The following is a 14,643-nucleotide window of genomic DNA, read 5'->3' as shown; positions in this document are numbered from 1 at the left end:
AGTTCAGGGCTCGTGTACACAAGATACCAAGGAGAATTGATGCAAGTAAACTAAATGTAGGAATGTAAAGACGACAGCTTAAATCCCACCAAGTGTCTGTGTGCACTCTCCCATTCATTATTTAAGTGGCCTCTAGTGAATTTAGTTTAATCCACTTCAAAGGCAAGATGAGCCAAACGAAATTAAGGCCACATTTTTATTCCCAGATGGAAGTGTTTGCAAAGAAATTTAATGGACTTGGACAAATCCAGTTAAATTAATTTGGGTTGATTTTCCTGTATCTCATTGTGTAGACAAAACCTTAGTAGTAATGCCTGATTGGAGCTTTTTTTAGTCATTCTTCTTCACCTTTTATTCCTATAACGCTGGTATTTTAAGAAAGAAAGAAAGTGGCCAATAATTGTCTTAGTCACTAAATGTTGTCTTGTCATCTTACATGTTTTGAGAATCAATGTTTTGTAACTAATTTATAAAGATCTGACTTTGCTCTCAAGTCTAATGCATATTACTGTATGTTAGGTAGTTGTTACCATTTTGGCTGTTAACTCATCGCTGTAGCTACATCCTCTGTCAGGCTCTCAACCATCCAGCAACGTTTTAAAGCTTTTTTTTTTTTTTAATCAGATTTTGCAGAATTGGGTGGTTCTTGTAGTATTTAAGTGTTGACCATACGTCCCCTTTATAATGCAATTACACATTGTCTCTTAGTGGAGTGATTTGCCATTCTGACAGCAGAACGCAGTAAGGTGCAGCTAATTCGAATGAAAGTCTGTGTGACTTGAAGCATCTTATGATAAGAACATATAATATTAATGAAAAGTAGTTTTTCAACATACACATGCACACATCTATACGCACAGTTTATGTATGTATATATATATATATATGTTTGTAACAGGTTTAGTTTGTTCTAACATGTCTACTGGTGAGGAGTTGGTCCTCCAAGCTCAGTACAGAGGCCTTCAGGAACATTTTGGAGAAATATTCAATAGCTTAAGTAGTAGTTAAATAGTAGTTTGTGCAAAGGCATTTCCTGAACACCATCTTTCACTGAAGTTCTGTGAGCAGAACAGGTCCAATCATACTAAACAGACTGCAAAGTTTATAACTACTTCACCTCCAATAAAAGAGAAGTGTGTGTATGTAAATACATGCACATTTAAGTCTTTAGGATATATTCTAACTGTAAGCTTAAAAACTGCATTTAACCTTTATGTGCTAAAACTGGAGGCTCTGTGAAGATAAAAGTGGAGCAGCAGATGAAACCCAGAAGTTACTGTGTGATACGTAGAGTAGCACTAGCTACCTACCTTCACATGTCTGAATTGATTTCTGTGTGTTTTATTAGACTGTGATGTTAGCGTATTCCTCTGCCACCTTCTCTTTGACACAGATTTTGCCCAAACTCCATGTACTTATTTTCCTCCTTTCAGTTATTGAATGGTCGTAAATAAATATAAGAAAAAAAAATTACAGATTTTTACACCTTTCTTTATATAGCTAGATATGCTGTTGAGTACCATTTCAGATAATTTCTCCTTTTATATTTCGGGAATTGCAGTATGTTGTGCTCAGCTGTCACCAGTCAGGCTGGAAATCTATAAGACTTTACATTATCTAGCTTCTGCTTTGGAATTTCTCTGAAGTTGAGTTCTTCCTTCTGGTAATTTTCTAGTTGGTTTAAAAAAAAAATCATGCTTCCTGATTGACTGTATTTTATTCTACATATTTGTACTTACAATTCTTCTTAGTCTTGTAGACAAATATATGCAAAAAATACACACTTTTTAAGATTTTTTTTTTCTGGGAAAGTAGTTACTGCTGAAGTTTCCTCCTGAGAAATCAGTATTGTGGTGTTTTGAATTAATATTGTGAGTTTTGAATTAATATAATCAGTATGGTAGATTCTTCCAAGGATATATTTTATAGAAATAACAATACATAAATATCGATAATCACTCTAGTGCATTGGTTAGGTAATACACTCATCTGCAGATGACTCATGGCTTGTGACAGTCTGAATACTAGATTCTTACTGACAGGTAAAAACCCCTTTGAAATCCCAGCTAACAGCAAATTCCTGTTAAATGTAGTTGTCAAATTGCTGACCCATTTGAATTCAAAGGACCAAGAAAAATAACTTGTTCTTTCTGCAAGCATTAAAATGAATTTAACCGTAAGTATACATATACATGGAGAAGAACTAAGGGGCCTGTTGTAAATTTATGAAGGGCTTTCATACAGAGGTATTCATCCACTACTGTTTAAACAAATACAGATCTTACAGTGCCAAATTCAAACCTTCCAGATTAAATAAACAAGAAAAAAAAATGGAGCAATTGTCAAATGTGAGACTAATTCAAAATCATTAACTTTTTCAGAAACAGAAGTTTTCAGATGAATTAGTGTGATCATTTCAATAACGAGATTATTCTAGTAGATTCTGTTTAACTCATAACAGTGTCCTGAATAGAAGACCAAGGTAAGTGCTAAATACTAATTAACCAAAGGGGGAAGAAAAAAAAAAAGGCAAAGCACATGGTTCTGTGGTTTTTTGAAACACTACTACAGTGATTTGCATAGATGAATGTGACTCAAGCTACGTTTTCAGTTTATACCATATTGTTACAGTTCTATAAAACTGAGTTTTTGTCATTGCATGCACTTTGCTTAGCTCCTGGGGAATTCTGCAGTTTTCCTTCAGTGACGGGTTTCTTGAACCAATATTTCTATTAAAATTCTAGAGTCTAACATTTTAGCAGTTATTCTTATCCCTGGAAAATGTATTCATTCTTCATTTCTTATAAGAAATTAATAGCAATCTTGTTGACAAGGAAGAAAACAAGACACCTATTCTGGAAAATAAAGTCGACTTGCCTTAAGTTCCTCTTAAAGGTAGATAATTGTAGACGTAGAGAATAACGTTGCTGTTATGTCAGCTGTTAACTCTGAGACCTCTATACATTTGCCATGCTTGTTTAATACCAAAAAACTAAATGGGGTTACAATTTAGCTTTGTGGTTATGTACTGATATTTATATATATACACGTGTGTGTATAAATATAATCGCAGTCATCATAGTAAAGATGTCTGAATTCATACAGGTAGTGCTTACATATTTTACTACAGGCATGTTTTTTTAAAAAAAAAAGGGACAATTTTTTTACAGAGGGAAAAAAACAGCTTGTCAACTAAGTTGAAGTTGTTTAAGTGATCACACATCTTTTTATTGATAGGTTGTATTATATACTCTATTTTAAACATACAAGACAAACAGTTACAATATAGTCCATATTTTAATATAAGCTACACATTTGCTAGTTAGAAAAAGAGAAACTAGGGAGGAGAAGACTTTTTCTTACACCAGTTCTTCATGTGTAATCATTGCCACCTTTGACAAGAGGATATAAAATACTGCTGTAAATTTAAGGTATTGTTTTGCACCAGTGTAAATGAGTATATAAACTCATTTTCAGGAAGAATCGCACTTGTAATCTTATATTCTCTTTGTATATATACACCTATGTCTGTTCCATATGTATGTAATCTACTGCAGAAGTAAGCGAATTCCTATATGGGTGCAACTTGCTTATATAATTTTTCAGGTGGAAATTATCCAGAGCAAGGGAAAAGGTTCAATATGGGCTTTTCTCATTTGGAAATTGTTTTAATGTTGGAATGTGGACCATCTTAATCCATGGTCCTGTGAGAATAACCCCTAAAAGGGTTACCTAGAAACTCAGCTTATTCAGAAATGTCAAAAAAAAAAAAAAAAAAAATAGGCCACAGGATTGCACAAAAACTGCCCAGTTCTTCAGACTGGTTTCATATTACTTCAGAATGTTATGTTGTACTTTATGTGCACTTCTGTAGCCCTATTTTTACAAAATAATTCAATATTTTTTTCCCAGTACTTCTGTCACTGGGAGCCCTGCCTTTATTTCTGGACTGTATTTTTCTGTGGTTTGATGCATTTATGAGGAACAGTTACCCAGTTCTCTACCGTGGTTTCTTAGGCTCTGCAAGCCAGGCTCTTTGGGTCACTTGTCCTGAGATGAAATGCTTAACTTCTGATGCTCTGCAGCCTTTCATTTCATCTGTTTCAGTTTGAAGTGATTTCTGAGTTACTGAACTTGCTCTCAGTGTTCCAGAAGAGGCTTTGCCAATATCTGTCTTTTGTTTTTACCTTTTAGTTCTATTTTGGATACTGCAAAATGGAAACATGCTTGTATGTATAATTTTCTTTTTTTTTTTTAAGTACATCTTGGATGCAGACCTGACTATATCATGTGTATATTATGTATATGTGTATAGCTGGGGACATTTATCTCTACCTATGTGTATATCTGTGTATACACACGGTGTGCTTAGGGATAAATGTCCCCAGCTATCCAGGAAACACTGGAAAAAAAAGCATGATTGAAGTGTTATGCTGCTTACAAGAAGTTTACTGAACTGAAGTCAGTCTGTGTAAAATAGTGTTGAAGTTAACCCACGTAAAGGATAAGGAGCTGTTTCATGTTTGGGATGTGGCAGTGTTCCTGTAAGCATACTGCACTATTCATTACTTTAAAAATTGTGTCTTGATTGCTGAAAAAAAAAATAAAAAAAAAAATAAAATCAGTGTAATTCCTTTCAGCTGGTCTTGGCAGATTTTTTTCTTTCTATATTTCAAACAGGTCCTGTATCTTTATAGTTAATCACTTTTTACTTGGTTGATAAACACTTTGAACAATTTATTTTCACATACAAATACTATTCATACCAGACAATCTTAAGAGCCGTATTTTTACATTAAATACCAGTCATCTTAAAGCTGGTGTTCTGCTTCTAAACAAATACCTAATGGATTTGGTTAATTACAGTTTTTTGCTCAATAATTTTTATTTCGTATATGAATGTTTGGCAAAATGTTACCTAATGAAAAGTGGAGCAGCTTTAGAAATGTAATAACCTAATAAATATCTCTGGCTTACTAAAAAAAAAAATGAAGTCTATGTGAAACTGTAAGTAAATACATTTTACATGCAGAAAAGAATGAAAAATTGCACAACCTTAATTCAAAGAGTTTAGATGTTTCACTAATAAAATTTATCTCATTTGGTGTATTGGTTCAATTTAATGATATTGTCAAGGTGGTAGAATTATGACATTCTACATCAAATACGTCATGTCAGGAAGAATTACTTGCAAAGTCTGGAGCTGTGCGCAGATGGGGTCTTTCTGACTTAACTACTGAAAATCAAAGGAGCATGAACATTCAACACAAGGGGTCTGCACTTAGCCTGTGCGTTGCCAGACCAGCTGAGAGGAGTGAGTAATGTTAATGGAGTATTTAGCTCTGTCGCACTGGAGGGAAATAAACATGGGGGGAAAAAAGGAGAGGGAGGTGGGGATGGGGACAGACAGAATGGGCTTAAAGCAGTCTGTGTATTTCCACTGGCTTCCTAGAGATTTGAGTTCAGGCGTATTGCTGGAGATGCTTGTTTTGCCCTTTGAAGATTTAAGTTGCAGCTTAGTGATTGTCTTTCTGAACGTTTGTCCATTCTTGAACTGTTTCCTTTCACTTCTTCGCCTCTGCGTCAACAGCTATCTGTACTCCTTAGGCGTGGGTTTTGTTTCAACATACTTGATTTTGTTTCATTAGTTAGCCCTATTTCTTTGCACCTGTTTGGGAAAAAAAAAGGATTTTTATATTGTGTACCTGCATAAAGCTCTTTGATTTTGAAGAGGTCAAAGTTAGATTCAGATAAAGGCTGAACTTCCAAGAGTGGGAGTGGCTGTTTTAAGAGACAGGTACTTCAAGGGGAAGAAAAGATCAGGTATGTATGGGACTCTATTAACTTGATTTCAGGTCCTATTCACCCGTCTTAACATTTAGAACCTACCTGTCCCTCTTCTTTAAAGCCTTTCAAAATGCTCTTTCTTACAGTATGCAACAAATGTTTCCCCTTCATTACTACTTGTATTTGCATTGTATAAATACAGAATTATTTAGGGCAGAAATTTGGCTACAGAGTGAGAGAAAGCCAAGGTCTCCATTGTGCTTTGAGGGTCAAATAGTTTACATCTCTATTCAGTACAAAGTGCTCTTCGTTTATCATATGTAACTCATGTGAAAGGAAAACAGCAAACATAGATGTATGCCAATACCTTTACCATGAGAGGAGTGCTGCTTGTTGACAGGTGGTGTAATATCGAAGTGTGTTAGATCTGCTCCAAGGGTGTGTTGGATTTCAAGTGTAAGTTGCATTGATGCTTCGACTAGCCACCAGCAGCAAAGGTGGTGGTGGTGCTTTTGCAGGTGAGAGGTGGTTCATGTGGTGAGAACAGTGAGTCTGGTCGCCATCTGGTCCTGAGCTCCCAGCTCGCACTAAGTCACTGCCTGCCTGCTTCCTCAGAATTTCTTTCCTTTTCTTGCTTAACAATCTATTCCATCTGGATGTGTTTTCACAGCTAATAGTAGTTTTCTGGCAAAGAGAATAATTGTTGAAAGACTTTTTTTTCCCCCCCGTTAAATCCCAGAGGGCTAAGAAAACAGCTCTTCCCAGGGGGAAAAAAATAAAAATAGGGCTAGTTCAAATTTATAAAGGGAGGAACATACCAACTCTGAAGGTTGTTTTCAGTGTAGAGCACGCATAGTTGGAATTTTTGTAAAAGTTTTTTTTCATGGTGTGGTAGTTCAAGTAACAGCCAGATCACCTGCCTCTGTGCTAATTGTGACTAGAAATGGTAACATCTGCTGAATGAAATAAAAAAGAGAAGCAGTTTCTATAGTTAGTACAGCAAAATATTGCTGTAGTTAGGAGACCTAGTATTTGACCTTTAGAGACTTCATTTTAATTAATTTTATTTTTAATAAAGCTGTTTATTTTCATGGGTTTAGTAGTACTGCATCCCGTTTATAATGTTGTAAAGACTTTGGGAGGCGTTGCCCATGTGCGAGGAATGAGCTTCCACAGCAGGTTGCTCCTCAGTTGCACGTGTAGCAGAGATTTTAGTTGTCTCTTATGTGCTTAATTCAGCACTGCTGAAATTTTTGAATTTGCCAGGAAACTGTGCAGGAGTCCAGTTCCAGTCAGCACAGCCCTGCATGTCTTATTTCATCTTTAAGTAGCCCAAACCGATGAGCCAGTGTTACTTCAGGTAATCAGCAGTGGGTCAGTTCTAAGTTTTCGGCATTCATTAACATATTTCTGCATTCACCCTTCCATCTTATAGACAAATCTGTCTGAATAAACACTATTAAATCGGGTTGTGCTGTTAATTTAGGTTTGATGAGTAGCAGGGCAAATTAAATAGCATAGATATTTTTGTGCAGGTGCTCTAAGCACAGCTGGAGGACTCAGAGCCTAGAGACGTGTAGTGTTAGTGCACATGTACTCAGAGCCTAGAGACATGTATAGTGTTAGTGCACAGGAGTGTTCAGCTAGAAACTTTGTTCCTCAACACTGTCATGGATTTGAGAGGTCTCCATCAGGTGTGGTTCCTTAGCACCTAACACAAGGCAGATTTTTTCTAACCATAAAGCTATTTATCATTGTATCATAGTACCTGGATAATATTTCATTTTTTATTGTTGTTTCTCAGTAAAACAGCAAGTGCTGTCTCTGGCTTTGTTACACACAATCTCATCAGCTGTCAATGCACAGATATAACCAGTTTTCTATATACACATTAGCAGAAGGAGCTTCATCTGTAGAAAAGATCTTCACAGGCAGCTTACATAACCTTTGCTGGGATGGGTGAAGAGTAACATGCTTCTGTCAGCCTGGTTACTGACTGGGTTCTGGCGGGCATGTAATCATGAGGCAATTCTGAGGTGTTGGCTGATGTCATAGATGCACGGAGCTCAGTCCTCTTTTCAGCTGCTAAAGGGATGTCTTTTCAATTCTAACGTTAAAAATATTGAAATAAAAGCGATATTGAGGCAACTCATGAACTGACTTCTTTGGACTGATACACACTTCAGTTTTCAAATTTTATGAGCAGTCTGGCCTCCACACATAGGGACTGTCCTTGAGTGCCCAGCTGGTGCATTTTAAATCAATAGTCATTATACTACTGAGCCACTTCTGATTAGTATCTGAAATTAACTAATGCTTTATATCATTCACCTGCAGCAGGTTCTTTTAGCTTGATCCATATGTTTCCATCATGCTGGTTATGATTTATCTCATAGTTGGGAAGGAAATTCATTGGATCACATTTCTTGTGGTCTTTTTGCATGAATGTTAGGTTCTGTTTAGTATAGCGGATCTCTGCATGAGTCTGTATATCAAATAATAGCAGCATTATTGTCCTGCATTTGTATTGAAACAGAGAAAAGGCTTCAATTGCTACAAAGCTTTGATGCCAAATTTGGCCATGATCTGCTAAGGTAATACTCTCTGCTCAAGTGCTAGCATTGTGTTTTGAGTAGCCTTTTCCATATTTCTAGACTTCCTTCTGTTACTGCCTTGTCTTTGTTAACTATTAGAAATGTATCTCTTGTCTCATGGTGATCCAGATGTGTAGTTTGTTCACTGGACTTGCTATAGTCTGTCCATGTCTTTCCTGTATTGGGGAGCCAGAAATTGACACTGCACTCCAGATGCTTCTCACCAGGGCTGAATAGAGGGAAAGGATCACCTTCCCTGCTATTCCTATTGCAGCCCCAATGTAATGATACAGTGGTATAATTAGTATAAAAGTATAGATGTAGAAGTGTGAAGTAGAAGTATGAAACATACAGAGGTACCAATGTAAGGGCCAGCTGTGAAATGGGTAGAGTTGACAGCAGTATAATCTGATTTCCTAATGAAAAATATAACCATATCCTAGACACGTTGAATTAGTTGGACTTCACAGTCCTCATGGCTGAGGACAGTGAGGACCCCTTCCTCCTGAGATGGAAGGATATTTTTCTGGGTACGTACTTGCAGAAAGAAGCAATTGCTAAGGCATCCAATCTCTAAGGTTGACTATAATCAGGTAATTAACTTGTCTGAAGAAGTTAACAACCATCAGCTGGGACACTGGCTAGTATGCCAGCTGTCAGCCTGATCAAAGTGAGGAATCACAGGACTTAGTCATGTTTTACCTGGCAGTTTGTAAGATCCTCCAGGTTAGTATTCTAATGGCAACTATATCTCCCTCATCGCAGTACTTTAAGGAAGTCTATTGGACTGATATGATGTACTTTAAACAAGTCCTGTTACTTGCTGGTTTCGAGCAATGTCACCAAAACCAAACATCAGAGGAATCTGGTTTTGCATGTGTGTGCATTGGGGCATGCAGACTTCAGTACAACATCGGCCGTGTCTGCAAGGGACCAAAGCATAGAGTGGCAATCGGGAAGCCATTCCAGGATCCCTCGCGCTGTTTCATTACAGCACGGGATGGGGGAACAGCTTTGGTAGGGAGGTGCTCTCTGCAGAGTGGTACATCTCCTCGTGTTCATGTGGAGGGTAAGAAATGGACTAGGAAAGGACTGCATTACTTCTGGGGAACAGCGAAATCAACTGTTTACCTTTTTTTTTTTTTTTTCTCCCACAGTTTATTTCTCTGTAGCTGTGTTACAAGCAAGAGCCAGTATCATCTGTTCCTGGTAGGAAACCTCCATGCTCATCCTTATCCTTGGCACCTGGCAAAGTTGCAGCTGAGCCTGTGAGGAGGAATTAACAGGAAAGATCTAATTCATGTTTAAAGGTAAACTTTGACCAATAATGAATAACAAGCTTGGAAGTAAGACCCGTGCTTTTGCCTAAGTATGTATCATTTAACTTGATCCTGTTTGCTTTGCTTTGCACTATTTCCACAGCAATGCAGGCAGAGTAGAAGTACAGAGATACCTTTAGCATAACTCGGTTTTGAACGTCAGCTGTCTTACTAGCATGTCTAGCACCAGCTGCTCTTGAAGCACCTGCTTTAATTTTTATTTGTTATTCGGAGAGAACATTGCCTAGAAAGCTAGAGTTCACTTTTTTCAGGAAAAAAAGAAAAAGAAAAAAAAAAAGGCAAGTACAAGCTCCAGTAGGGTAGATGTTTGTTAGCCCTGGATTTGGCAACAAAGCCTCCCATGCCAACATTGTGTTATGCTTCACTTGAGGCAAGAAATTATCTGCTTCCTGATGGGTCTGAAGGTGGTTCTGAGCACCCTGGTAAGTAAGATTGCCCCTGCCAGACTGTTTAAAAACACAGGAGAAAATTGCACAGTAACTACAGTATTGGTTGTCAATAAAGCAAAACTGCTAAGTTACAGTAACATCACCTCGTTCTTTCTCTTCTTCCTTCCCAAACCAACCTTCTAACTGGATGTAAAGCGGGACCGTTTGCAGACAGGCACCACAGCGTGGCTGCTGGGCTTGGCTGTGCCCTGCCCTGGGTTGCTGCTGCGCTGGCCCCAGCTGGCTATGTGTGGCCCACAGCAGCCCCCCTCTCCTCACAGAGCCCCTGCAGCCCCCTGGCACGATGATGCACGGGTGCCATGTTGGTTTTTGCAGCAAGCTGCTGAAACAGAGCATCGCTTAGCCTTGGGACTTGTTGCTTGGACAAGGAAGCGGGAAAACGTTTGTGTTTTTTTCTTGTGATTGAGCTGGTATTACACAGCAACTACTTCAGAAAGCCCTGGATAGATGGGTGGGTCGGGGCTGGCATTAGGTAGAAATACTGAGTAAAAGCAGTAAAGACCTTTGTGTACACTAACTGCATTAACTAGTGCTCTAATTCCATCAGTCAGGAGAAGAAGAGTGAAATCCTGCCAGGCCTTTCCTTTCTGCATCTCCCAGCCAGGCCTCAGTCGGACCAAGAGTTTATAGTGCTTTTATTTGTTGCTGATTCGCTTTGTGGAGATGATTTCTCCAATGAAGATTCAGCTATAGAAATACTATACTAGAGGAGGCTAGATGTAGACCTGATCCTCAGCTGCGGTGTTTGTTGTACTCTGTAGAACTGTTGGCCTGAAAATTATCTGACTGAGCTTTATTAACTGGGACTTCATTTACTGGAGGAAGGCTGCTTACCTGTGATTGACTTTATGTATGACAATCAAATAGTTTGTACTCGGCACCTTTATACACTTGAGCTTTTCTTTTTAAAAAGCAATGTACAGCATATTCCACGACAGTTACTTTGTGGGAGTCTTGCTAAGATTTACTGGGGCCGGGGGGGAATCCAGCACAAAAGTGGAAAGGTCATGGTTTGTACAGGCTGGGTCTTAGCCTGGTGCAGAGTTGATTATGATGCTTCAGGAGTTCTGCAAAAAGTCATGCCGTCATTTTTCCCAGAAAGTGACAGGAGCTCAGTCTCATAATATCTCTGGAGAGGGCTTCGAGCTGTCAGTCTGGGCAGAACCATTTGACTTGTACTGGTGAACAGGAGTATAGCCATTGGATTGGGAGCAGCTTTCTCTTAGTGTGGTTGTCATTATATTATATGGAAAAGGCACTGCTTCTGCGCTTTCTAAGAGAGGTTTTTAAGAAGTGCTCTGAAATGAAAGCTGCTGCAGAAGCTGAAAAATGTTGTTTTCTGATGCCATGTGAGAAAGAGAGCATTATTTTGGAAGGAACAGGAGAAAATGTGAATTCCTTATCCAAAAGTACAAAGTATGTGTGGTGGGTTGACCCAGCCAGCAGCTAAATACTAACTAAACACTTCAGCTTAGTTTGTGTGGTTTCTCACAATACGACAGGATCCATTGGTTATGAGCATGTTGTTTCTTTTTTTCTGACAATTTACTGTACAGTGAGGCCTCTTCAGCATGAGTCACCTCTTTGGGTGGTGCTCCAAAATCTCTGCCTTCTGGCTGTGGGTAGGTGCAGGCCCACGGAGTCAGGGAGAAAGACATTCTTTTTGACTGCTGGCACTGGCAGGCCAGTTTAGCCACGGGTGGAACCTTGGTGTCTGTCCGTTAGCACTCGGGGCTGGCCTATGGTGTCAGCGTGTTCCATACAAACTTCTGTGACATGGACTTCCTATGGATCTTTGGAGGACTGGTTGTTGCCCAGGTTGCTGTAAAGCACCTCCACCACTGCCAGTTGCCTCAGACGCTGGATATCTTCCTCCGTTGTGGTCCGCTTGCCTTGCTAGTTGGCAAGGTCTTCCTTGAGAGGAGACTTTGCCTTCACACTCACCAGGAGCTGTCTGCAGAGACTGAGGATTGTTGTCCATTTTCTGGTCCCTCTGCTGATTCCCCGGCACTTAGATAGGATAATGCTGGCTGCTAATGACCCTGTCATTCGTGATTGGGCCTCAGTATCCCAGTGTGAGAGCAGCCAGGTGATAATTCCCTCACCTGGATGACAGCTGTAACGTTTCTGCATAGTATGAGCATTCTGGTTACAGAGGGAAGTCTGAGAAACTGGAGGGCCATCACAACAAGGCAGGAAACCCTTGAGGAGAAGGGGGAGTTGCCATTCTCAACTTCCCCACAAACCGGCTCGTGGAGAAGAGCAGAAAGGTGTAATTGTTAGTTGTCTCCGTAAGATGGTTCCCTGAGTACTGGGATGGCAGCAATACAAGGGCTAAATACCGGATTAGACTTGAGGCCATTGCTTTTATTATAAGTCTCCCAGGTAAGGAAAAGAACACAGCAAAGAGGAGAAGCAGGAAGCAGACATTAAGAAGCCCTGGAATTTGCTTATCCTGGCCAGCAACTAAGCACCCACCAGCTGCTCAGACCCTAACCCCATGGCAGGATGGGGGAGAAAATTGGAAGAGCAAAAGTGAGGAAGAAGTCATGGATCAAGATAAAGGCAATTTAATTAAAATGAAGGAAAGAGGAGGTGGGGGGGAAAGCAAGTAATGCAAAGACATTCACTCGCTGCCTCCCACGAGCAGACCGATGCCTAGCCAGTCTCCAAGCAACAGCTACTTTGGAAAGAGTCTCCTCCACTTCTATCGCTGAGCGTGACATTTACGGGGTATGGAGTATCCCTTTGGTCAGCTGGGGGTACCTGTCCTGGCTGTGTACCCCCAGCCTCTGGGTGGGCAGGGTGGGAAACAGAGAAGGCTGTGATGCCGTGTAAGCGCTGTTTAGCAATGCCCAGAACATTGATGTGCTATCAGCACCATGTTAGTCACAAATTTGGAAGTTAGTAAAGAAAATTAACTGCATCCAAGCCAGACACGGTGCAATGGGGAAACTATAAATTATGGAAGTGGTATTGACAAGACAAATAAAAGAACAGATAATAAGCTCTGTTGTATGTATGTTACTAAGTAAGGCAAAAAAGAGCTCTAGACTAGTCAAACATTTAAATACTTGCTAAACTTCAGTGTACGAACAGTTCTGTCCTTACAGTCAATGATATGATCTCTGTGTTTTGAACGAACCATGCCTATGCTTTGCTGGATTGGAGTCTTTGAGTTGCAGAATTACTTAGAAGCTGCACATAAGAAAAAATTAAAATATGAAATGTTAAGAAACAGAAAAACATGCAGACAGTGCAAGTGATCAAGAGCTCCTAGGCTAAGGCAGAGATGAATGACAAATACTGTTTATTTTAATGTAGTAACTTGAATGTTTTAGCATTTTTATTAGTTTTGTTTGGTGCAGAGAAGAAAAATGTCATTTACATCAATTTGGCATATATTCCCAAATTCTGTTTCCTTTTCTCCTTGGCAGATGGATGCCTTCTAGCCAACCGGCGAGTCCTGCTGCTGCTGCGTGCCTGGCAGCATCTCTGGATGATCACATGACTCTTGATATGGATGCAGTCCTGTCAGACTTTGTTCGGTCCACAGGGGCAGAACCAGGTCTGGCAAGAGACTTACTGGAAGGTAAGCTTTCAGGACACAAATATTTCCTATCTTCACAGCTTTCTTAAAGCAAGAACCAGTAATAAAAAGAGAACTTGAGCCTCTAGAAACAGACGTTTCTTAGTATTTTGGTTAGTTAAGCCAACTCTCCTAATAAGTTGACTATAGATTTTATCAGAGTAGGCGTTTTCAGCAAAAGCCTTAAAAAAATAAATTCTTAGACTGCAGAATTTAAAATTATTAACGGTAATGTGTTAAATGTAGATATCCTACCCAGGGAATGGGGCTGTAGCTTAATTTTGTCATTTCCAGCTGCCTAGAAGCAGCTGTAAATGTTTGGCTCGCTGGGCAAAGCAGCTAAGTTGAGTCTGAGATGGTCTTACTGTAGAGTGAGAGAGGAACCAGAAATGTTTTTGAGGCCGAGATTAATATGCATGCCTGGTTGGAACCGGTGTGGGAGTCAAATGGCTAGGTTGGAAAACATCTAAGAAGCTGTAGCAGAAAAATAACTGAGTGTTCTTAGTAATGTTATTGTAGTTGGTATAAGTTTATAAGCCTAAAAGTGGAAAAATAGCTTTGATTTTGAAGGCATTTTTAATGGTATTTTTTTTTCTTTTTTCTATTTCTTTTGATGTGAGCCAGCCAAAATTGTGAGGATGGGAAGTTAGAAATGACTTGGTGGTATCTATGTCAATTGCCATGCAGTTCTGTGGGCTAGGTATATGCACATTGGACTTTTTCCCTGAAAGATTTTTAATTTAGTATATTTCAAGAAATTTTATGCTAAATCAGAGTAATTACTGAACAACCACAGCAGACTTTGGGGGTAAACATTGGGGTATGTATTTACTTTTTGCAAAAGCAGTTTCACTTTTTAGTATTTATGCTAGAAGTTCTTTGTG

The 14,643-nt window shown here is 39.3% G+C and overlaps 1 protein-coding gene and 1 long non-coding RNA gene across 9 annotated transcripts in view; one reads left to right on the top strand and one right to left on the bottom strand.

The window, feature by feature from the left end:
• Window positions 1–14,643, top strand: part of OTUD7A (OTU deubiquitinase 7A) — a 121,510-nt gene that overhangs the window by 67,143 nt on the left and 39,724 nt on the right. For 3 of the 8 annotated variants that reach the window (XM_040570487.1, XM_040570485.1, XM_040570486.1), the window contains exons 5-6: window positions 9,539–9,691; window positions 13,608–13,762. In XM_040570487.1, coding sequence (XP_040426421.1) covers window positions 13,612–13,762 — 151 coding nt within the window. In that variant the 5' untranslated portion in view covers window positions 9,539–9,691; window positions 13,608–13,611. Of the gene's footprint in view, window positions 1–9,538; window positions 9,692–11,633; window positions 12,260–12,820; window positions 12,904–13,607; window positions 13,763–14,643 lie in introns of those variants that run through there. The other 5 variants (XM_040570489.1, XM_040570484.1, XM_040570483.1 and 2 more) reach the window with 5 other exon arrangements.
• On the bottom strand, window positions 4,770–8,478 carry LOC121076288. Its single transcript, XR_005823446.1, has 3 exons — window positions 7,556–8,478; window positions 6,606–6,743; window positions 4,770–5,668 (listed from the first exon to the last, which is right to left on the bottom strand). It is a non-coding gene; the product is annotated as an uncharacterized LOC121076288 (long non-coding RNA).

The sequence above is a fragment of the Cygnus olor genome, chromosome 11 (assembly GCF_009769625.2).
Source record: "Cygnus olor isolate bCygOlo1 chromosome 11, bCygOlo1.pri.v2, whole genome shotgun sequence".
Classification (NCBI taxonomy): Eukaryota; Metazoa; Chordata; class Aves; order Anseriformes; family Anatidae; genus Cygnus; species Cygnus olor.
The sequence above is the reverse complement of the archived record's forward strand: the minus strand, read 5'-3'. Positions and strand labels throughout refer to the sequence as shown.